The following is a 24,766-nucleotide window of genomic DNA, read 5'->3' as shown; positions in this document are numbered from 1 at the left end:
TTTTGTGAATTGATCAAAACCATTAGAACTTCTATATTGTGAAAGCGTTCTTAAGGCTGTTTCAGATGTCTCTGATAATCTATCCGATGTCAGTTCACAATGCACGGGCTGGCCCCACATCTTCTGACTGATAAGAAATATATGGAGCCACCACACTAGGGTCAGGAGATGTGTGGCCAAGCCCGTGCATTGCGATCCGACATCGGACTGATTATCACGAACGTCTGAAACAGCCCTTATTGTGCAGCAATTTTTCCTACACCTGCTACGATCGAGCAGCCGCATAAAGCAAGTTTTGTCGACACAGCCAAGATGGTCATAAAGTCCTAACTTAATATGAAAAAAAAGGCTTTTGAAGCATAAAAGTTGTCATCAACAGGGCCCAAAACCAATTGCAAGAAGGGATCTGACCATTACTGTACGATACAAGAATTTGGAGATATACAGATCTTCTGCAAAGGCCAGCACTGAAGCACTCAACGCAATCATTTATTACAAGGCTTTCATTGAAAACCATGTAACACTACATTTCTATAACATCTCCCTGCTGATTCTCAACGGTTCCAGCAGTCTGACTTGCAGATTATGTGTATAGACTACTGCTCAGGTTTCTAGGTTAACAGGAGACCCAACCAATGTATACTACGTTTCTATACCTTGTGTGTCAATTCATCAACACTTTCAAGGTCTCTGCTTATGGTCAGTGAATCATCTACTGCTTTTACTGTAGAAAACCTGTCCTGATGCTGTCTAACTGACGCCGATGCACAGTTCAGTATAACAACGGATGGCATTTTGGTTCTCAAATGTGATAAAAAGGGTAAAAGGCTGATAATATATGCTTGGCAATGAGAAGCGAGATTCCTAGCAGCCCAAGAGACCTAACATCATGGAGGCCAAAGCAAGATATGGATCCTCACCTACTGAAGCTTGCGCTTGACTGTTTTGTAGTTTTTTAGCGGCACCTGGAAATAGGAAAACCTGAGTTATGAAAACTGGCTTAGCTGAATAAGGCTATGTTCAATCGTTGCGTTTTTGCTGCACGCAAAACCTGCTCTCTTGGCAGTAAAGAAGCGGCTTACAAAAAGCAGGTTTTGCTGGAGTTTTTCAGGATCCCAAAAATTCAGCTTAACTTCCACCATGAACATTGCAAGGTGTTAGGTCAACAATGCAAGACATATGTGAAACCTTAAAACTAATTTGGAAAAAAAAAATGGCAATTAGATCAAATTATTTAGTGAAAAAATATTTTTATGTCTGAAAAAATAATGACTATTCTGAACAAAAAAGTCAATAAGAGTTCATGAAAAAATACACAAATTACAAATATAACAGCAGGGGGAGGTGAATTGGTCGGGAATAGTTTAGCTAAGACATTGGCAGAGAATTGAGTTTGTAGGACACTGTTTAATTTTACACTTTGGTCGGCCCTTGAGTTGGTATTGTTCAATTTCACACCTAGGTCAGACAATGTTTACTTTGCACACATCATTCATTTAATTAAACTGTACTAATCCTAACTGCCATCTCAGGTGAGGAGAACAAGACATTATGGCTTAAACTTGGGGGAGGGGAATCACAAATATACTGCTGTACCTGCTTTTTTTTCACTAATATGTGCAGCAAAACCTGACACCTGCATTTTTTGCTGCGTTTTTGCACTGTCTCATTGCTTTTTAAGGGTGAAAAAAAGCTGCAAAAACCCCCGAAAGAAGTAACATGCTGCAGTTTTTGCAAAAACGCAGCAGTTTTCCAATTTAGTCAGGAAAAAAACCCAATGTGTGAGCATGAGATTTCCGAAATCTCACAGATTTTGCTGATACTGTAAAACACAGCTTAAAATTTGCATTAAAAAAATGCAGCAAAAAAGCAACATGTAAACATAGCCTAAGGCTAATTGCACTCATTAATCCAAGAAACTACCGCTATTATACTGAAAGTGCATTGAAAACCGCCATCCCCTGAGCAACTATAGGATGTAATGAGCAGTTGCACCTTTTCCAATATGCAATCAATGCGTTTTCAATATCTACGGTTTTGTTCCTGTAGCAGTATGTATGAATACAGTATGGAAACTCTCACGTCTTAATTTTTTCACTTTATTACGAAAAGCATTCTTCTTCCTCTGCTTAGGATTTTTATCAGCATCTGACAGCAAGAGAAGAAAAAAAAGAGAGGGAGGACATGAAAATGCCCATGAAAAAGCAGAGCAGCTAAGTGCATCCTCTGAAGAACTACCACCATTACTGTCCAGCTAATTAATTTCAATATATCTCCAAACTCTTGTATCGTAAAGATCTTCTGGGCGGTCGTCATTTCTGACAGACGGTAGCTAGGGATACACTGCCAAACTACTATTGTCTTCTACACTAAGCTGGGAGGATACAGAAAGCCTTTACTTACCTATGAAGTTTATTATTATGTAAGAAACGCCTACATTTATGTACAGAACGCCTATGTTCATGAAAGTTATAAATACGAGGGGGTACCCCAAAAAAAAAGAAAATAATTATTTTCTGTAGGCAAATGGGTTGGCAGTATTGCCCTCTCCCTGCTCAGATGACCAAGTAGTGTTCAGGGGAAACCATCATAGTGGACAAAGTGATTGTTTCCTTAATCTGCTCTCAACGCTCTTGGCGATTTTGCGATGGCAAACTTTCAATCCTTCAGGAAGCTATGGGAACGAAACCAGGCAAGAATTCACAAGTGGTTTGCCCGATTCTAAATTGAATAAAAGTCACTTGAAGATAAAATCCGTTTAGGTTGCCCCTTAATGTAGAAAATTTTCAAAAAGTGCGCAATGCCATAATGTTTGATCGATGCAAAACAATCGGCAAATAACTGGAATTTCCTGGAGTTCACGCCAAAGAATACAAATTGGAGATCTGAACATGAGAAGCATCACGGAAAACTTTGTTCCACGACTGCTTTCCAATGACCAGAGGGAGAACAGTCTGAGAATGTGTCAGGAATCAAAAGAACAAACACAAACAGACCATGATTTTTTGTCAAAAGTCATCACAGGGGTATGACTTTTGTGGCTCTACCATTACTCCCCAGCAACAAGCCCGCTGTCTTGGGGTCATACTTGATTCAGATCTTTCCTTCACTCCTCACATCAAATCACTCGCTCATGCCATCTACACCTCAAAACCATACCTAAAATTAGAATTTTTCTTACCTTTGACTCGGCAAAAACTCTTACTGTCGCTCTTATTCATTCTCGTCTGGACTACTGCAACTCTCTACTAATCGGTCTCCATCTTACCAAACTCTCCCCTCTCCAATCCGTCCTGAACGCAGCAGCCAGAATCTCATTCCTCGCCAACCGCTACACCGATGCCTCTTCCCTGTGCCAGTCATTGAACTAGTTGCCCATCCGATACAGAGTTCAATATAAACTTATCACTCTCACCCACAAAGCGCTCCACGATTCAGCATCGCCCTACATCTCCTCCCTTGTCTCAGTCTACCACCCTACCCGTGCCCTCTGTTCTCCTAATGACTTAAAACTAAAATCCTCCATAATCCGAACCTCCCACTCCCGTCTACAAGGTCTACAAGATCTTTCGCATGCTGCGCCAATTCTTTGGAATGCACTACCCAGGACAATTCAATTAATTCCCAATACCCACAGTTTTAAGCATGCCCTTAAAAAACATTTCTTTAGACTGGCCTATTGCCTCAACATGCTCATCTAACTGTGCCGGTTTGGCCCATATAAAAAAAATGTTCTTCAAAATCATATTCATACCATCCACTGTCTGTACTGTACACATACTGGCTGGCTACTAGTTCCTGTAGTGCTATGTAGTTACCCTATTTAGCATATTATGGCTGCATTATACATTTTACCTTTTGTGTCTCCCCTATTTCCTCAGACTGTAAGCTTGCGAGCAGGGCCCTCACTCCTATTAATATCTGAGTTATGCTTATTCTGTAACTTCTTTATTGTCTGTAAAAATCCCCCCTAAAAATGTAAAGTTCTGAAGAATATGTTGGCAATATAAAAATAAAAATTGTTATGAATCTTGGTGTTACCCCTATGATCCTGAAACAAAACAGCAGGCCAGCCAGTGGAAGACAGCTTCATCGTCCAACCCCCCCCCCCCCCCAAAAAAAAAAGCACAGCAAGTGAAATCAAGTTAGAAATCCATGATGGTTTGTTTTTCGACACCAAAAGTCATCACGTTGAATTTGTTCCTCAGGGCACCACAGTGAACCGACATTACTATCTGCAAGTGCTGAAGCGATTGCGTGAGGCAGGGAGAAGAAAAAAACGACCTGAATTGTGGCGATCGGATGACTGGCTGCTTCATCATGACAATGCTTTTGGCGAAAAACAGCATAACAACGGGTTCCCACCCCCTTACTCTCCAGAACTAGCCCCCTGCGAAGACTTCTTATTCCCAAGAATGAGGGGAATGTGTTTTCAGGACGTAGAAAAAGTTCAGAAATTAGTTCTGAAGAATATAAAAAAAAATGTTTCGAACAGTGGAAAAACCGTTGGGACAAGGTCATCATCTAATGGACAGTGTTTTGAAGGGGATTAATGTTTTCAAGATGTTATCTTGAATAATAAATAAAATTAGCAATTCTCTTTTTTTTTGGGGTACCCCCTCGAATACAGACACTCCAGAGTTCTTTGGAGATCACACGGCTGTGTATTTCCCTGTTTTCGCTGGCCGCCGATTGAATCTCAAAAACTTTGAAATTGGAGTTCGAGCAGCTCTGACACTAGCAGATCAGTCCGTGTCGGGTTACTGAAGCTCGGCCATAATCAAAGCACAATCTCTTGTCTTTCTTACAGCTCCTCAGTTAAATTAGCACAAGTCAGTGTTTTTCTCCTAACACAAAGGTGTTTTGCATTATCCCCCATGTATACACCATAGGTCCTTACCTCCGGACGGTTTTGACTGGCTGGGGTTTTTCTTCTGATGCTGCTGCGGATTCTTCGCGGCACCTACTGACGATGAAACATGGGATTAGGGTAGTCTGCAATCTACAGCAACAGCTTGGAGGGAATGGTGTATGCAGGGTGGTCTTTAGATAACACAGAGGAAATAAAAGCATGAGTAGGACATGTCTTGTAAAGCCTGCTGAACATCTCATGAATATGAAGGTGTCCCAACTCTCCAACAAAGGCAGATGCCCAGGAAAAGATTGGACAAGTTGAGATTAAATATGCCTCATCCTTTAGGCTAGGGCTACACAGCAACATTGAGATTGCAGCGGTGTAAAGTAATTAGTTTCCTGTAAGGGAAATTAGTTTCCTCCAAGTATTTCACTTTGTGAAATACTATAACAGACTCACATTTGTTCCCGCATGTGTTTGATCTCCTGTCGCTGGTGGCAAGTGACTCACTTGCCATAGACTTTGATGCATGTTACACGCGACAAAAATCACAGCTCGATAATAGTTGGACAACAGCAAGTCTCAGACAAGGTGCACAAACTATTTTGGTTTTGCAACTTGTCTGACAACTGCTGCTGCAGTGTAGCCCCTGGCTTTGTCTGAAATATCTGGGGATTCCTTTAAGGTTAATTTCACAGGAAGTTCTGCCTCACTCCCCATATTTATTAATACTTTTAAAAGGAGTTTTCCAGTTTCAGAAAATCCTTGTATCCCAACAGGAAAAATAAAAGAAACTATGCCATACTTTTTTCTTTTGCCTGCAGCGCTGACGTCATGTCGACAGCACTACAGTCAGTGAACCTGAATGGACAGCACGAACCGCACAGCTCACATCATTGATTGCCTGCAGCGCTGTAGACAGTAAAGAACACCTGGACCAGAGGTGGAGACTTGTTGCTGGACCTGGGGAGGTTGAGTAAGTGACAAAGTTGTAAAGAGATCTGATTCCTCACCTCCTGAAGTCTGCGGTTGTTGATTAACGGAGGCGCCTGGAAGGGAACAAAAATACCAAAGTTATGAAAACTGGTGCCGCCAAATAAAGTTGATGAGTTGCCCATATCGACACAAGAAGCCCCCACTATTATATCGAAAATGCGCTGAAAACCGCCATCCCATGAGCAGCTATGGGATAAATGAGCAGTATTTTTTCGCTCTCTTACGGAAAGTTTTCTTCTTTTTCAGCTGTGGATTATTAGCAAAATCTGACAGCAAGACAAAAAAAGGGACATTGAGGGCCATGAAAAGGGGAGCTGGCGCCCACAGAAATGGATCAGGGGCATCCTCTGGAGAATGACCAGCCGCTATGGGAAAGGTCTCCACTTAATTCTTTGCATTGGGTTTCCTCCCCCCAAGTAGTGTACCTTTCTTCTGCGGTTTCTGAGGCATCTGGTGAACGAGAAGATTCTTTTTCTTATATTTCTTTTTGTTCCACTAGAAAATGCCAGCGAAAAAGAGAGAGAGGGAGATACGGTCAGCAGAGACATCAGACTCCATTACATTTCACCCTGATGTCTAACGCCGTGCGGACCTGGCCATTTTTGGTAGACAGTCTGACTGCGAAATCTGGTCTTGATTTATAGCTTGCAAGTGTGAATGAGCGGCTATGGATGTGCATGGTTGGCAGGAGCGCTGCTATGTTAAGGAGGTCAGGGTCCTTCTTTAGGGCATATGGACAGGGGTTATCATTTCATACCATAACATTATGGGAAAACTCCTTTAACAATTTGTTCACACGCAGCTTTTTTTTAGAACACAAGCCTTTCTACAGTTATCTGTCACAATCACATTAAAGGGAATCTGTCACCAGGTTTTTGCCACCTAAGTATAATGTAGATTCCTATAATGTGTCACTTACTGGGCTGCCATCTGTAGTTTTGATAAAAATCACAGTTTTGTCAACAGGAGATTATCACTAGACGACTAGTAAACCTGCTGCCGTGTAGTCCTCCGCATTCATGATCTCTGTATAACCCCGCCCCCATCACTGATTGGACGCTTTCTCCCTATGCACAGTGTACATAGAAAGCGACCAATCAGTGGTGTGGTCGGGGTTATACAGAGGTCAGAATTCAGAGAACTGCAGCAGAGAAAACAGGGATTTTATCAAAACTACAGCAAGCAGCCCAGTGAGTGACACATCGCTGAAATCAGGGTCTCTACCCTCCATAGGGACAGATTCCCTTTAACCTCAAGCGAGCAGCAGATCGTAGCCACTTAGTTGCAAAAATTAAGCTATTGTGCAGGGAAACGGTATAAGGACTGCAACCACACAGGGTTGCTGTGGCTTAATGCCACAGCATGACAGCAGTATTTGAGAGCAGCCACAAAGTCCTTCTTAAAATGCATCCTCACGGAGACAGAACCACTGCTCCGGCAGGTGCCGCCTGTATAATACAGCTGAAACTTGCCCTAAGTCTAGCAGACTCAACTACTGAGCCCGCTACATACGACCGCAACCTGTGCCTGATGAACATATATATCAGCTGTTAGTACATGGAGGGGAGGCTATAGGGTTGGGCATTATATAGGTATGTTAGTGATACTAAGGCACTGGAACACAACTAGCAGTAATGTGGCCAATAGAAGTGTCTATATACCAGAGGCATAATCATACAGTAGCTTCACTTGAGAATTATCACTGGGAGTGAGTACTCACCATAACTTGCTTTGAGTCAAATGGCTCTGAAAATAATCCAACCACAAAGGAGTCGCTATGCATTTCGGTATTCTCGGTAAACTGACCGTAATGGAATGGTCTGGAGAGAACAATAATGACACATTACACACATACTGAGCTCAATAGGGGGCAGGCTTCAGGGAGGTGAAGAGCAGGATTTATTTATCTATCCTGACTGCATTTTGGTTATTCTACGTCCATCCGCTTGCTTTCCAAAATGGAGTCTGTGCATGTTTTGAGAACGGATCTTAAGAGATAACACATAGGAAAGTGAAAGACGTGAGAGCCACACATAGGATGTAGGTGATATCAACTTTAGCCAAATAGATGTATATATGAGAATGCCAGCACATATGTAAAGATAAGCTGAGACAATTATAGTGCAACAATGTATGTCTAGTGAAACCTATATAAACCCTGACCGACGATGTAATAAACATAAGTGTGTGCGCATGACTCTCCCCCTGTACACACCTGGATTTTACAATTTAATTTGGAACAGGTACAATGTCTCAGAACGTCCCATATTACGTGATGACATGCTCTTTGCGCCCCAAAGCACAGACAATTTAGCTTTCTTATAAAGGGGAGGGGGGAGTTCTTTTTCCTAAAGGTTTTGGTGTCTAAACGGGATATAAGATGGTGGGTCCTTAGAGCGGGATCGGCTGAAAAGAAAGATTGGGTTGTGACAGGCTACCTGTTAGGGTGTGGCATATTTCCCCGGTAGTTCATTGGTGGACGTGAAAAGTTATAGCGTGGGCGACCTAGAAAAAAAGATAAATAGGAAAGAAGATAAAGATGGTTCCACAAAGGCACTATACAGAGTCAGATGTACACATTAGGAGGCAATCCCAAGTCCCTCCATATACTTCTGATGTGATGTTATCAGTTCATTGGTCGGCAAATCAGGACAACAACAAATAAATATACACTATCCACAAAAAGTTAGGGATATTTGGCTAAAGGGCGAAGTTTTAGGATGAACCTAAAATGCACTCTAACCTTTTCAGGTGAACTTAATGTGACCTTCTCTAAACTTTTGAATGCACACGTGCAACATTTCAGTACTTTTTGCACAACTTGCTATTCTCTAACAAATAGCTTAGCGGTAAAATTCACAACAGGTGTTTTATCGATGAATTGAGAAATACACGTTGGGGTTCAATTAGAATTGGCATTTAAACAGTCCTCCACATCATGAGATCAAGATGACACCTAACAACTGATCAACAGTACCTCGCCATTACAAGGCTTTACGCAGGATGTTTTCAGACGGAAGTGGCCACTGAGCTTAGTGTGTCACAAAGTGTCATCAGCAGGTTGCAACAGAGACACAAAGATTGGAAGAGTCACAGAACGGCAAAGAAGTGGACATCCTTTGGCAACATCCCACACTGATGACCGCTTCATTGTGAACCCATGCCCTTTGGATGAGGAATGCCATACAACTCCAGGCAAATTTAAGAGAGGTAAGAGGCACGCAAATGTCACATCAGAATATTCAAAACCGTTTACATCAGTGTGGTCTACATGCTAGATGACCAGCAAGGGCACCTGACCGCACCACCAGGCACAGGCGTCATCATAAGGAGCATCTACGCTGGGCGAGGGACCAGTGGGCCTCAGTACTGTTCACTGATGAAAGTCGATTCATGCTGAGCAGAAATGATGGCCGGAGAAGTCAAGAAGAGCGCTATGTATCACTGTTATCACCAAACAAGCCTTTGATGGTGATGTGTGAGCAGATGTGTCTGTCAATACAGAACTGCCCTACACTTTGTGAATGGTACAGCAAGAAGCCCCTACTACTTGAATAACATCATTAATCCAGTCATTGTGCCTATGCACGAATAATATAGGTCCAATTTCATCTTCATGGACGGCAATGCTCCAGCTCATCGAGGTCACATCATTAGGGACTGGCTGCTGGAGACTGGGGTTCCTCAAATGGAGCGGCCTGCATTTTCTCCAGACCTGAATCCCATAGAAAACCTACGGGATCAGCTGAGTCGCAGTGTAGAGGCTCGTAACTCTGCATCCCAAAACCTCAATGACCTGAAGGCCACCCTTCTAGAAGAGTGGGATGCCTCAGCAGACAACAACTCGACTTGTGAACATCATGAGACATCGTTGTCAAGCTGTAATTGATGCTCAAGGCCACATGACAAGTTATTGACATTTGTTGGGGTATACCCACCACTGTTGACTTTTGTTTCAATAAATTATTTGAGATGACGAAATCACCATTGCATGCTTCTACTTAAAATGTCCTACTTTCATGATAAAATATCATTGTAGAGTGAACTTTTTACATTTTCCATAAATTTTACCCAAAAGCCAAATATCCCTTACTTTTTGTGAGTAGTGTAAATCTGGGTCCTAATAATGATCTGGAGTAGAGAAGTGAATGGGGTTTATGTAAGGATCTCAGGTTGGCCCACCATTGCTCATCACCTCTCCAAGATCAGATCTCCCCCAACTGCAGCAGGTTGACCCTCCAGTGATCAACAATATATCACCTCTCCTGCATACTGTGAATACGTTATATTGGGTCTACCCTTTAAATTTGGGATTTCTGCTGGAAGGCTGTGATTGGGTTAGTCACTGTTGTCCAGTTTTCACAGAAAGATGAACGCTAATCATAGCTGTGAGAGAGAGGAGTGCAGTGGTAAATGTACAGCTGTCCCAACCTTTCTGCAATTTGGAAGAGAGTTTTCAACATTGCTGTACGTTGCTCGTGCTACTGTGAACAGCCGGCGTAGCATAAATGTGCTTCCATGGCCTTCAGCATATCCAGACTTGCCTCCCGTAGAGCACATCTGGGACTTTATTGGTTGGCAATTGCAAAGGGAGCTGCCAGCAGCGGATCTTGATGATTTGTCAAGGTGCATTTGTTCAGTATGACAGACAATTCCTCAGGTGACCATTAATAACCTCATTAATAGCAGCCAAGGTTGTAAGTGCTGGGATTTCTCCATGTGGCACTCATACTCCATGCTGACTAAATTGAGAAGTTTTGACAATTTTTTTCATCATTAACCGCTTCCCGACCGCCCACTGTAGATAAACGTCCGCGCTGCCTGGGCTCTGTGCAGCGCGGACGTTTAAAAACGGTGGGTGGTCTCGCAGTGCTCAGGACCCCCTGGGTCCTGCAAGCGCTGTGAGAGCGGTGCAGAGCGTTAGCTCTGACAGGGAACATCATCGGGACCTGATTAGATCAGGTCCCAGTGATGTTAACCCTTTGCTGTCTTCTATATGCTGTGATCTATAGTGATCGCGGCATATAGGAGACAGCAGGAGGAGAGGGGGTCGTCCACTTACCTCTCTGACGACCCCTTGATTGCTTTCAGGACCTGGCGTTGCTATGCCAGCTGGAGGTCACATGACCGCCTCCAGCTCTGCCATATATGGTGTCCTTCCTGTCTGACTTCAGCCTGTAGCTGATGCCAGACAGGAAACTGACTGAAAGAGTCAGTGAAGATCTCATGTAATGTAATATATGTCTATTACATTACATGAGATCAGGGATCAGAAAAATAAAAATTAATGTCCCATACAGGGACTAAGTAAAAATGTAAAAAAAGTAAAAAAAAATGTTTTGAAACTGTTAAAAAAAAAATACAAAATAAATAAAAATAAATAAATAAAATATTAAACCGATAAATCCATATAGTTATGCAAAAATAAAAAAAGTACACATATTTGGTATTGCCGCGTTCGAAACAACCCGAGCTATAAAACTGTCACACTAATTAACTCCTTATGTGTACACCGTAATAAAAATAAATAAAAAACGGAGCAAAAAACTATGCTTTTTCCTCATATCGCCAAACAAAAAGTGGAAAAGAATGCGATCAAAAAGCAAAATGGAAATAGAAATGGTACCGCTGAAAACGTCATCTTGTTCTGCAAAAATCAAGCCACTATACAGCTCCATCAGCCAAAAAATAAAAAAGTTATACCTCTCAGAATAAAGCAATGCAAAAAAAATATTTTTTCTTTAAAATTGTTTTATTGTGTAAAAGCGCCAAAACATAAAAAAATATACAGTAAGTGTAGTATCGCTGTAAATGTACTGACCCGAAGAATAACGCTGCCTGATCACTTTTACCACACGCAGAACGGCATAAAAAACTCAAAAAACAATTCCTGAATTGTTGGTTTTTGTTAATTTTACCTCCCAAAAAAACGGAATAGAAAGCGATCAAAAAATGTCACGTACCCACAAATGGTACCAATAAAAATGTCAACTCGTCCCGCAAAAAACAAGCCATCACATGACTCTGTCGGCCGAAATATGGAAAAATTATAGCTCTCAAAATATGGCGATGCAAAAACTAGATTTTGCAAAAAAAAAGCGTCTCTTAGTGTGTGACAGCTGTCAGTCATAAAAACCCGATATAAATCTGGTATCTCTGTAATCGCACCGACCCGAAGAATAAAGTAATCTAATCAGTTATATCACACTAGGAACGGCGTAAAAAAATAAATAAAACCAATTCTTCACCTGCTACTGATTTGTTTATTATGTCTCCCAAAGATCGCAGTATGGCTCGGCACACATTTATCCTGCGCTCTGCGCTGAGCACTTACGCCAGAGTTTCCATGTAAATCTCTGAAATATGTGATTCAGCCGGAACCCATGACGGAAGATTCCCTGTAATGAGGCAGATATAGGCCACTGTGGATGCCGTCTGGCCTGTGATCCCACGGTGTCATTTGTTTTAGGCGTGCATAAAAGTGCGGTTGGCCACAGTTTTGTGCACTTCTGAAAAAAAGGACACCGCTAAACAGAGGCCAGACGGAGTCCAGAGTAACTCTGCTGCCTCATTACAGTGAATGGATCCCGCAGGGGTTTCATCTGAATTACATCACTTGGAAATTTAGATGGAAACCCCGATGTAAGTGCTCAGCCTAGAGCGCCGGATAAATGTTACGTAAAATGTTCCCAATAAAAGCTTCAACTCAGTCCTCAAAAAAAGCTAGTCCCCACTCAGGTCCGTCATCTGTTAAAAATATAAGGGACTTCCAAGTTACTGGTAGCAGAAAGGCTCTGGAAAAGCGAAATGGCCCTTGCCCCCCAAAAGAAATTCAAAAAAGATCCTAGTTACTTACCGGTAACGGGATTTTACAGAGCCCATGACAGCACCACCTGAGAGAGGGTATCCGCCCACCAAGGACAGGAACCTACTGAATAAAAAGGCAGTACCTCTCCTCCGCATCAGTTTTTTGTTTCAGAGCATGAGAGGGCCTCCGAAGACAGGTTAATACATAACCACCACCTCAACATATGCACTAAACACCTTAAAAAAAAGTGCACACCACAATGATAAAGGGGAGGGAATTAATAGGGTGCTGTCATGGGCTCTGTAAAATCCCGTTACCGGTAAGTAACTAGGATCTTTTCCCCTTCTCCCATGACAGCACCACCTGAGAGATTTATAGAGATTAAATACCAGAGGGAGGGATCACCGCTTGAAACACCCTTCTACCAAAGGACAGATCAGTAGAAGAGGAAAGGTCAAGACGGTAATGTTTGTAAAATGTAGCAGGGGATGACCAAGTTGCCGCCTTACATATAATGTCGATGGGCACATCCGCCTTCTCAGCCCAGGAAGCAGCTACCGCTCTGGTGGAATGGGCCTTCAGGTTCTCAGGAACCGGCAGATTGCTAGAAGAGTAGGCTAAGGTAATAGTATCCCTGACCCATCTAGCTATGGTCCCCCTTGTAACCTTAAGTCCTTTCCTAGCCCCCTGAAAGGATATAAATAAAGCGTCACTCTTTCTCCAGGCTTTTGTCACCTCCAAATACTGGACTAACACCCTCCTAACATCTAAGGTGTGAAGCTTATATTCCTCAGAATCCCTAGGATTAGGATAGAAGGAAGGGAGAGTGATTACTTGCGTCCTATGGAACTTGGAGGCTACCTTTGGAAGATAGGCCGGGTCTGGTCTTAAGATTACTCTATCCATACATACTTGAGTGAATGGATGGTTAATGGATAGTGCGTGTAAGTCACTGACTCTACGAGCTGATGTCAGGGCCACCAATAGCGCAGTCTTTAAGGTTAAGATTTTTTCTGAAACCTTCTCTAAGGGCTCGAAGGGAGGTTTGGTTAATGCTTCCAGAACTAAATTAAGGTCCCAAGGAGGCATTCTTGGAACAGGAATAGGTCTGGATCTATGACAGGCTTTAATAAATCTAATGATCCATCTATTTGCTGCCAAGTCATAATTATACAGTGCCCCCAGAGCAGATACCTGTACCTTAAGAGTACTGGTAGCTAGTCCCATGTTTAACCCCTTCTGGAGGAATTCTAGTATGGCCTCAATAGGAACCCTCCCTTTGGCAGACTGACCCGAGGTAGACAAGAACTTAGCCCAGGTTCTACCATAGATTCTAGTTGTTATCGGCTTTCTACTTGCTAGAAGGGTAGTAACAAGATCTGGAGAAAACCCCCTTTGCGTCAATAGCGACCTCTCAAAATCCAAGCCGTCAAATGCAGGCCCGCTCTTTGGGGATGACAGACTGGGCCCTGCCTGAGGAGATCCGGGATGTCCGGAAGAACCCATGGATCTGCTTGGGACATTCTCTTCATCCAAGTGAACCATGGTCTCTTGGGCCAGAACGGGGCGATCAATATAACCCTCGCCCGTTCCTCTCGGATCTTCCTCAGGATAGTAGGGATCAGTACTAAAGGGGGAAAGGCATAAGCTAGAGTGAAATCCCACTGAATCTGCAGCGCGTCCACCGCAAACGCCCCCTCTTTTGGATTCAGGGAGCAAAAGGTTTCGGTCTTCCGATTGTGTCTGTTTGCAAACAGATCTATCTGGGGCTGTCCCCACCGATCCACAATCTGCTGAAAAACGGCTGGATTCAACTCCCACTCTCCTTGTTTCAAGATGTGACGACTCAAGAAATCGGCCTTTATGTTCTCTTCCCCTTTTATATGCAGTGCCGAGAGCGTAACCAGCCGACTCTCGGCAAACCTGAAGATCTGATCCGCTATTAACATCAGAGGGAGAGACCTGGTACCCCCCTGATGATTGATGTAGGCGACTGTTGATCTGTTGTCTGACATTATCCCGACGTGAGGACCCTGAAGAACAGAACTGAATTCTTTTAGCGCGTTTCTGGCTGCCAACAGCTCTTTCATGTTGGAAGAGAGGCTTGTCTCGCTGTCCGACCAGAGGCCTTGTACAGAACGATCCCTTAGGTGAGCTCCCCAACCTTCCGCACTTGCGTCTGTTGTAATTGTATCCGACACCTGGAAGGTCCAAGGAACCCCCAAAGATAGGTTGACCGGAGATGTCCACCAGTCCAGGGAGTTGATCACAACATCTGGAAGAGATATTTTCCCATTCAGGCGACCTTTGAGCCGCCTGTCCGCTGCCAGAATCTCCTGTTGAAGACATCTGGAATGGTGCTGGGCCCACTGAACCGCCGGAATGCAAGACGTCATTGTACCCAACAGAGACATTGCACTCCTCAGGGTGATGGTCGGATTGCTGACAATCTGAGATGTTAGGGATCTGATCTTCAGTTTCTTTTCCTCTGGCAGAAGACAGGTTTGGTTTTCCGAGTCCAGAATGAGACCCAGGAAAGACTGAACCCTCTTTGGTTCCATTTGTTTGAGCTGCTTGCGCTGCTTTGATGGCTGTGGCTGCTGCTGTACTTCCTGTGGCGGTGACAGCTGCTGCCCAGGTGACTGCGGTTCCTCATTCATCATGGCGGGGATGCAGACACCGCCATCCTGATTGCTCCCCATCCTTAAAAGCAGTAGGGCTCCACCTCCTTTAGGCTCCTCCCCTTCCGGCAGCGTGCTCATCTCTCTTTTTCCTTTTTTTTTTTTTAATTTTAGCCAGCTGGCGCGCTACCCGCAGATCCACCTGCCTCTGCGCGTGCGCAGCCCAGCGGCACCCGGCGCGCTTGCAGCGGGATGACAGCTTCCCACCCGCGCATGCGCAGACCCGGTTTCCGGCGCACTCCGTGATAGGGCGCGTCAGCACCCCGCGCGTGCGCAGCCCGGACTTCCGGCGCGCTCCGTCAGAGGGTGCGACGCGACCCCCACGTGCGCAGCCCGGAAGACCTGCCGGCCGGCGCGCTCAGTTCATCTTTGCGAGGCGCAGACCCAGCCGCAGGCCCCGGCGCACGCGGGGAGGCATCCGAAGGAAAACAGCACCTCCTCCCCACACGCAGACCCGGGCAGCAGCCAGACGGGCTGGGAACAGGGACCATCTGCTGCTTCCACGGCCTCCAGGCCGCATCGTCCATAATCCAGGTACGTGAGGTACCACCTGGTGAGGCTCCCATCAGGGACAGGAACCAAAAACTGATGCGGAGGAGAGGTACCGCCTTTTTATTCAGTAGGTTCCTGTCCTTGGTGGGCGGATACCCTCTCTCAGGTGGTGCTGTCATGGGAGAAGGGGAAAATTTTGTGCTCCCAAATCCAAATGCCTATTCTACAATAATTTGTTCTCCAATTGTCAAATAGCACTCCGTCCCCCCCAGATCTCGCCGTATGGCTGAGCGGTACGATACAGCCACATATGGGGTATTGGCACTTTTAGAAGAAATTGTGTGACACATTTCGGCACCATTTTTACCCATTGCCCTGTGTGAAAATGTAAAATCTGAGGGTAAAACATTTTTTTGTGGTAAAAATATAATTATGCTTTTTTCACTGCCCAATGGTATAAATTTAAAAATTAAAAAATACTCACTACTTCCCTAGATGAATTCCTTGAGAGGTGTAGTTTACAAAATGGGGTCACTTGTGGGGGTTTCTGCTGTTTCTGCATGTCAGCGACTCTTCAAATGTGACATGGTGTCTGCTGCCTATCCCAGCCAACATAGCGCTCCTTTCTCTTCCGAACCCTGCCGTACACCAAAGCAGTGGTTTTCCCCCACATATGGGGTATCGGCGTGTTCAGGAGAAATTGCACAACAAATTTCATGGTGCAATTTATCCTATTACCCTTAAGATAATGCAAAATTAAGGGATGAAAAACGTTTTTGCGGGAAAAATGTGAAAATTTTATTTTTACAGCTGATTATTATAAACTTCTGTGAAGCACCTTGGGGTTCAAGGTGCTCACCACACATCTAGATAAGTTCCCTAAGGGGTCTAGTTTCCAAAATGGTGTCACTTGTGGGAGGTTTCCACTGTTTAGGCACATCAGGGGCTCCCCAAATGCAACATGGCGTCCGCTAATTATTCAAACAAATTTTGCATTCAAAAAGTCAAATGGCGCTCCTTTCCTTCCGAGCCCTGCCGTGCACCCAAACAGTGGTTTGCCTCCACATATGGGGTATCGGCGTGTTCAGGAGAAATTGCACAACAAATTTCATGGTGCAATTTATCCTATTACCCTTATGATAATGCAAAATTAAGGGATGAAAAACGTTTTTGCGGGAAAAATGTGAAAATTTTATTTTTACAGCTGATTATTATAAACTTCTGTGAAGCACGTTGGGGTTCAAGTTGCTCACCACACATCTAGATAAGTTCCCTAAGGGGTCTAGTTTCCAAAATGGTGTCACTTGTGGGGGGTTTCCACTGTTTAGGAACATCAGGGGCTCTCCAAACGCAACATGGCGTCTGCTAATTATTCAGACAAATTTTACATTCAGAAAGTCAAATGGCGCTCCTTCCCTTCCAAACCCTGCCGTGCGCCCAAACAGTGGTTTTCCCCCACATATGGGGTATCGGCGTGTTCAGGAGAAATTGCACAACAAAATTAATGGTGCAATTTATCCTATTACCATTATGATAATGGAAAATTAAGGGATGAAAAACGTTTTTGTGGGAAAAATGTGAAAATTTTATTTTTACAGCTCAATATTATAAACTTCTGTGAAGCACCTTGGGGTTCAAGGTGCTCACCACACATCTAGATATGTTCCCTAAGGGGTCTAGTTTCCAAAATGGTGTCACTTGTGGGGGGTTTCCACTGTTTAGTCACATCAGGAGCTCTCCAAACGCAACATGGTGTCTGCTAATTATTCAGACAAATTTTACATTCAAAAAGTCTAATGGCGCTCCTTCCTTTCCGAGCCCTGCCGTGCGCCCAAACAGTGGTTTTCCCTCACATATGGGGTATCAGCACGCTCAAGAGAAATTGCACAAAAAATTTTGGGGTCCATTTTTTCCTGTTACCCCTGTGAAAATAAAAAAAATTGGGTCTAAAGTAACATTTTTGTGAAAAAAGTTAAATGTTAATTTTTTTCTTCCACATTCCAAAAATTTCTGTGAAGCACCTGAAGGGTTAATAAAGTTCTTGAATGTGGTTTTGAGCACCTTGAGGGGTGCAGTTTTTAGAACTGTGTCACTTTTGGGTATTTTCTGTCATAAAGACCCCTCAAAGTGACTTCAAATATGATGTGGTCCCTAAAAAAATGTTTTTGTAAATTTTGTTGGAAAAATGAGAAATCGCTGGTCAACTTTTAACCCTTATAGCTCCCTAACAAAAAAAAATTTTGGTTCCAAAATTGTGCTGATGTAAAGTAGACATGTGGGAAATGTTATTTATTAAGTATTTTGTGTGACATATTTCTCTGATTTAAGGGCTTAAAAATTCAAAGTTTGAAAATTGCAAAATTTTCAAAATTTTCGCCAAATTTCCGATTTTTTCACAAATAAACGCATGTGATATCAAAGAAATTTTACCACTATCATGAAGTACAATATGTCACGAAAAAACAATCTCAGAATCAGGGGGATCCGTTGAAGCGTTCCAGAGTAATTGCTTCATAAAGTGACAGTGGTCAGAATTGAAAAAATTGGCCCGGTCACGAAGGCAAAAACAGGCTCTGGTGCGAAGTGGTTAAAACGACTATCCATCCTGCGATTTCCATAATTACATGACTTTTCCTTCTTTGTGTTGCAATTTCAATGTTGCGTAGCGTAAATATACTGTATTATTGTAGACTTGCAGTATATAGTACAAGTGATCGCAAACTTAAAAATGTTTTCAAAAGTATTAATGAAAAATAAAAAGTTTAAATCAATGTAACAATGAACAAAAAAAATAAAGCATAGTTGGTATTGTTCAGTCTGTAAAATTGAACTTTATCGAAATATAAAACTATTCAAACACCGGAAAACAAACAATATCCAGAATTGCCATTTTGCAGTCACGGCACTTCCCCTAAGAAATGCAATAAAAAGCGATCAATACTAGTGTTGAGCGAGTATGTTCTATTAACCCTTTTGCCGAGTATGCTCGGGCCGAGCTCCAAGTATTTATAGCTGCTCGGTGATAAGGTTAAATCGCTCTCGTGTGCATGATTTGCGACTGTTTGGCTATGTGCCCACGATGCAGAAATGCTCAGGATTTTTTCCTGAGCGTTTCTGCATCTCCCTGGCAGAAAAAAACGCATGCGGATTGTACATGCGTTTTCCTGCCAGGGACATGCGGAAGTGAAGCGTTCTTCACTTGCATTTCCAAGCGATTTTAGCATCACATGGAAAGTGCTTGACAACTTGGTCACACTATATAAATCCATGCAAAAGGCATGGATTTATATAGTGTGACCGAGAGAATGTCAAAAATATATATATATATATATATATATATATATATATATATATATATATATATATATATATATATATATATATATATATATATATATATATATATATATATATATATATATATATATATATATATACACACATATACACACACTTACCCTCCGATGGCCCGCGCTGTCTTGCTTCGCTCGGTCCCGGCTGCGGTAGAGTGAAGGACCTGCCGACGTCAGCATCGCGTGACCTGTCACATGACTGACGTCAGCGCAGGTCCTCCAGTCCATCGCGAAGTGCCGGGAAGCAAGGAGGAGCGCAGCGCGGGCCGCCAGAAGGTAAGTATACATTAATTTTTTTTTTTATTTTAGTCTTTTTTTAAAGCTTTTAATGGTACCTGGGTGTGGATGAGACTCTCCTCCACACCCAGGTACCATCCGCACATTAGAAAGCGCCAAGTACAGATGCAGTCTTGCGGAATTGGTGCGTTCTAATGCAAGTCAATGGCGGCGAAAACGCAGCACTTCCGCAAAATAATTGGTAGTTCTGCGTTTTTTTTCCGCAATGATAATCTTCAGCGGAAATTTCCGCAGCATATGCACAGCACATGCGGATTATCATTAGGGGACATGGCAAGCCTTCTAACATGCGTTTTTTAAGCGTTTCTGCAGTGTTTTTGCCGCTGCGGAAACGCTTAAAAAACGCATCGTGGGCACAGAGCCTTTGACAGTTTTATTACATGTGAGGAATGTCTATTTCTTACACATTCTTCACATGTAATAAAGCTGTCACACAGTTGCAAATCATGCACACGGGAGCGATTTAACCTCATCACCGAGCAGCTATAAATACTCGGAGCTCGGCCCGAGCATACTCGCTCAACCCTAATCAATACCCAAAAATTATATGAATAAAAATGTATCATAAGGCTATGATGACATAATAAAAAGAAAAGTTATCACTTATGAAGTTCGCCATTTGCAATACTCTGCATATTCACTGAACCCCATTCACAACAGTGTCTCTGTTTTTGCTGATATGGCTTCTTCCTATTCAATTACCTGCTGTGTTAGTAGGTAAGTTTCTCTTATCTCCCGTCTCCTAATTTACCCCTTTGTTTTAATTCTTACCTGTCTCCATGTGACTCCTCAATGATAATCCGCATGTGCTGTGCACATGCTGCTGAAATTTCCGCTGCGGATGATCATTGCGGGAAAATACGCAGTATGTCCATTAATTTTGCGGACACGCAGCGTAATTGCTGCCATTGACTTGCATTGAATCGCATAATATCCGCATGACTACATGGGCACATGCGGATATCATGCGGTTCAATGCGCGGATGGTACCCGGGTTTGGAGAAGAGGAGACTCTCCTCCAGACCCAGGTACCATAGAAACTGTAAAAAAAAAAAAAAAAAAAAAAATTTAAAATAAAAAATAAACATTATACTCACCTTCTGATGGCCCCCGGTCTCCATAGCGATGCGTCCTGGCTCCCCAGCAGCTCGCGATGGTCTAAAAGGACCTTCCATGATGTCATTTAGTCATGTGACAGGTCACGCGACTGCAGACGTCAGCAGTCACATGACTAAATGACGTCATGAAAGGTCCTTTTACACCATTGCGTGCCGTACAAGACACCGGACGAGACCGGGGGCCATCAGTAAGTGAGTATAATGTTTATTTTTTCTTTTTTACCATTCTTATTCTTTTTTTCAACTATTAACTTTGTCACACTATATAAATCTATGCCGGTTGCATGGATTTATATAGTGTGACCAAGTTGTCAAGCACTTTTCCAAGTGGTGCTAAAATCGATTGGAAAAGCGCTTGATAACCCGCATGCAGAATTGCATGCAAAAACGCTTGACAAACGCTTCTACCTGGCGGGAAAAACGCATGTAAAATCCGCATGTACAATCCGCATGCGTTTTTCCTGCCAGGGAGATGCTGAAAAAATCTGCAGCATTTCTGCATCGTGGGCACTTAGACGCCTGGTCTCAGCCTAAATTTAGAATAACTGCTCTAAGTGCGGCCCAGCATGCATAGACGAGTATTTTTTGTGTACACAAGCGATCAGACGATCGCAGCTTCTAGTCTCCTAAGGAGACTATTGAAGCATGTGAAAAGTAGAAAAAAAAAAAAGTTTTTAAAATTATAAAAGTTCAAGTCACCCCTCCCCCTTTCGCCCCATTCAAAATAAAATAAAAAATAAAAAAAATAATACACATTTGGTATCGCCACGTTCAGAATCGCCCGATCTATCAATATATAAAGAGAATTAATCCGATCGGTAAATGGCATAACGAGAATAAAAAATCAAAACGCCAGAAATACGCCACAACATTGCAATAACGAGCGATCAAAACATCGTATCTATCCCAAAATGGTATCAATAAAAATGTCAGCTCGGCGCACAAAAAAAATAAGCCCTCACAAAGGCCCCAGATCTTAGAAAAATGGAGATGCTATGAGTCTCGGAAAATGGCGCAATTTTTTTTTTTTAAACAAATTTTGGATTTTTTTCACCACTTAAATAAAAAAGAACTTATACAAGTTTGGCATCTACAAACTTGTAATGACCTGGGGAATCAAAATGGCAGGTCAGTTTTAGCATTTAGTAAACATGATTTAAAAAAAAAACAAAACAAAAAAAAAAACAACTATAGAATTGCATTTTTTGGCAATTTCACAGCACTTGGAATTTTTTTCCCGTTTTCCAGTACACTATATTACTTGGGAGCAAGCAGGGCCCTCACTCCTCCTGTAATTGTTGAAATGTGTTATATTGTATTGTTTTTATATGTCCCTACTTAATTGTAAAGGGCTGTGGAATATGTTGGGGCTATATAGATACAAATTATTATTATGAAGGGGTTAAAGGTTTTTATCTTCCTCTTCTGCAGGAGGGCACCACTGCTCTGCCAACCGGCTTCCTGCTTTGTTAAAAGGCGTTTTCCAGTCTCAAGAAAAATCTGCAGACACTCTATGGGACAGCAGCCTGCCGAATAGTGACATGTGCAATGTTCACACTGTCACAATTCCGTTATGTGCCCAGTGAGTGTAGGTGGTCACATATATGCGATTTGCATCCTTGCAGTCAAGTGCAGACTAGACTCTCCTCCGCTTTTCAATGTTCTAGAGAAGGAAATTCTAGTCGGCAGGTGACCGCCCACTCACATAGGCCATTCAGGGGAATCGTGACAGTGTGCACATCGCACACTGTCACTATTTGGCAGTCTGCAGTCACAGACTGACTGCAGGCTTTTCTACTTAGACTGGACAACCTTTTGAACAGCTTGAACAAACTGTGTCATTGTGCCGCTGGCCCAAACTGTGCATTCTCTGATGCTGCAAGCAGAGACCCCTGTTTATCTGAGCCCCGTCTGTACCTCTCTGCTCGGGGAGTACCCCTGTGTATCTGTGACCCCCCCCCATCCCCGTCTGTACCTCTCTGCTCGGGGACCCCTGTGTATCTGTGACCCCCCCCCCCCCTTCCCCGTCTGTACCTCTCTGCTCGGGGACCCCTGTGTATCTGTGACCCCCCCCCCCCCTTCCCCGTCTGTACCTCTCTGCTCGGGGACCCCTGTGTATCTGTGACCCCCCCCCCCCTTCCCCGTCTGTACCTCTCTGCTCGGGGACCCCTGTGTATCTGTGACCCCCCCCCCTTCCCCGTCTGTACCTCTCTGCTCGGGGACCCCTGTGTATCTGTGACCCCCCCCCCTTCCCCGTCTGTACCTCTCTGCTCGGGGACCCCTGTGTATCTGTGACCCCCCCCCCTTCCCCGTCTGTACCTCTCTGCTCGGGGACCCCTGTGTATCTGTGACCCCCCCCCCTTCCCCGTCTGTACCTCTCTGCTCGGGGACCCCTGTGTATCTGTGACCCCCCCCCCTTCCCCGTCTGTACCTCTCTGCTCGGGGACCCCTGTGTATCTGTGACCCCCCCCCCTTCCCCGTCTGTACCTCTCTGCTCGGGGACCCCTGTGTATCTGTGACCCCCCCCCTTCCCCGTCTGTACCTCTCTGCTCGGGGACCCCTGTGTATCTGTGACCCCCCCCCTTCCCCGTCTGTACCTCTCTGCTCGGGGACCCCTGTGTATCTGTGACCCCCCCCCTTCCCCGTCTGTACCTCTCTGCTCGGGGACCCCTGTGTATCTGTGACCCCCCCCCTTCCCCGTCTGTACCTCTCTGCTCGGGGACCCCTGTGTATCTGTGACCCCCCCCCTTCCCCGTCTGTACCTCTCTGCTCGGGGACCCCTGTGTATCTGTGACCCCCCCCCTTCCCCGTCTGTACCTCTCTGCTCGGGGACCCCTGTGTATCTGTGACCCCCCCCCTTCCCCGTCTGTACCTCTCTGCTCGGGGACCCCTGTGTATCTGTGACCCCCCCCCTTCCCCGTCTGTACCTCTCTGCTCGGGGACCCCTGTGTATCTGTGACCCCCCCCCTTCCCCGTCTGTACCTCTCTGCTCAGGGACCCCTGTGTATCTGTGACCCCCCCATCTGTACCTCTCTGCTCAGGGACCCCTGTGTATCTGTGACCCCCCCATCTGTACCTCTCTGCTCAGGGACCCCTGTGTATCTGTGACCCCCCCATCTGTACCTCTCTGCTCAGGGACCCCTGTGTATCTGTGACCCCCCCATCTGTACCTCTCTGCTCAGGGACCCCTGTGTATCTGTGACCCCCTCCCCCATCTGTACCTCTCTGCTCAGGGACCCCTGTGTATCTGTGACCCCCCCCATCTGTACCTCTCTGCTCAGGGACCCCTGTGTATCTGTGACCCCCTCCCCCATCTGTACCTCTCTGCTCAGGGACCCCTCTGTATCAGTGGCCCCCATCTATACATCTCTTCTCATCCATACTGTTACGGTTTCCTGTTGCAAGATGACCATAGCGAGAGGTTAATCCGCCCCGATGCATTAGATGGGCTGATTATTACTAGTGCCATGAAAACACAATATGTGACTTTTGGGTGAAGCACAAGACAACAAGCCAGGTAGTTTTGCCCACTTTCACGCCCATTTGGTATAATTCTGACCTCTCAGTTATTACACTGCACAGCTACATTAGCAGGAGAACTAGCAGTAACAGCATGCCCTGCCAACAACTGGCCTGCCTGCAGGAATTTGCAGAGCGAACTGGGGATTGTCGTTCCCCCTCTCTGGTACATGTAGGGTCCTGCTGTATTACCACATGTAAATGACCGCAGTGACTAAAACCCCCATCTTCATGCTTACCCCAGTATCCGGCAGCCATAGTGCCCGCGTTGTTTCCAGCTCCCCTTCCGAATTTGGACACTGAGCATGCGTACATCGCGTGAACCTGTTCTGTTCCGATTGGACAGTTCCCCCGTCCATCAACCTAATCAGAGAACGCTATTGGTTGCTTCCCGGATGTGACGTAAAGAAAGTAGCTGAATGTCGTTTTTTTTTTTCCATCTTTGTTGTGGAAAGCTCGGCTCTCGCGTTAGTTCTGACAGTATGTCGGCCGCAGGCGTCGGGCACAGTGTGAACTCTCAGCAGTTGGACCCATATCTCCCTCTAAGCTGTGCAGCTCACCCTATAACACCACCACATGGTGCATAGATAATAGCAGGGTTATTATACAAATATTGTAGAATATTGTATATTATTATTATGTATGGC

General features: G+C 44.3%; 1 protein-coding gene across 6 annotated transcripts in view; it reads right to left on the bottom strand.

Annotated features, from left to right (window-relative positions):
• LOC141166823 (uncharacterized) overlaps window positions 1–24,482 on the bottom strand; it is a 48,733-nt gene extending 24,251 nt beyond the window's left edge. The window contains exons 1-8 of one of the 6 annotated variants that reach the window (XM_073653902.1): window positions 24,359–24,482; window positions 8,290–8,356; window positions 7,572–7,671; window positions 6,277–6,346; window positions 5,869–5,904; window positions 4,901–4,966; window positions 2,083–2,148; window positions 921–965 (exon numbers count right to left, since the gene is read on the bottom strand). In XM_073653902.1, the coding sequence (XP_073510003.1) occupies window positions 921–965; window positions 2,083–2,148; window positions 4,901–4,966; window positions 5,869–5,904; window positions 6,277–6,346; window positions 7,572–7,671; window positions 8,290–8,356; window positions 24,359–24,434 (526 nt within the window). In that variant the 5' untranslated portion in view covers window positions 24,435–24,482. The remainder of the gene's footprint in view (window positions 1–920; window positions 966–2,082; window positions 2,149–4,900; window positions 4,967–5,868; window positions 5,905–6,276; window positions 6,347–7,571; window positions 7,672–8,289; window positions 8,357–24,358) is intronic. The other 5 variants (XM_073653903.1, XM_073653904.1, XM_073653905.1 and 2 more) reach the window with 5 other exon arrangements.
• Window positions 24,483–24,766: the final 284 nt, after the last annotated feature.

This window comes from Phyllobates terribilis, unplaced genomic scaffold, assembly GCF_046119375.1.
Source record: "Phyllobates terribilis strain yellow unplaced genomic scaffold, ASM4611937v1 Scaffold_11__3_contigs__length_659146591, whole genome shotgun sequence".
Lineage (NCBI taxonomy): Eukaryota > Metazoa > Chordata > Amphibia > Anura > Dendrobatidae > Phyllobates > Phyllobates terribilis.
The sequence above is the reverse complement of the archived record's forward strand: the minus strand, read 5'-3'. Positions and strand labels throughout refer to the sequence as shown.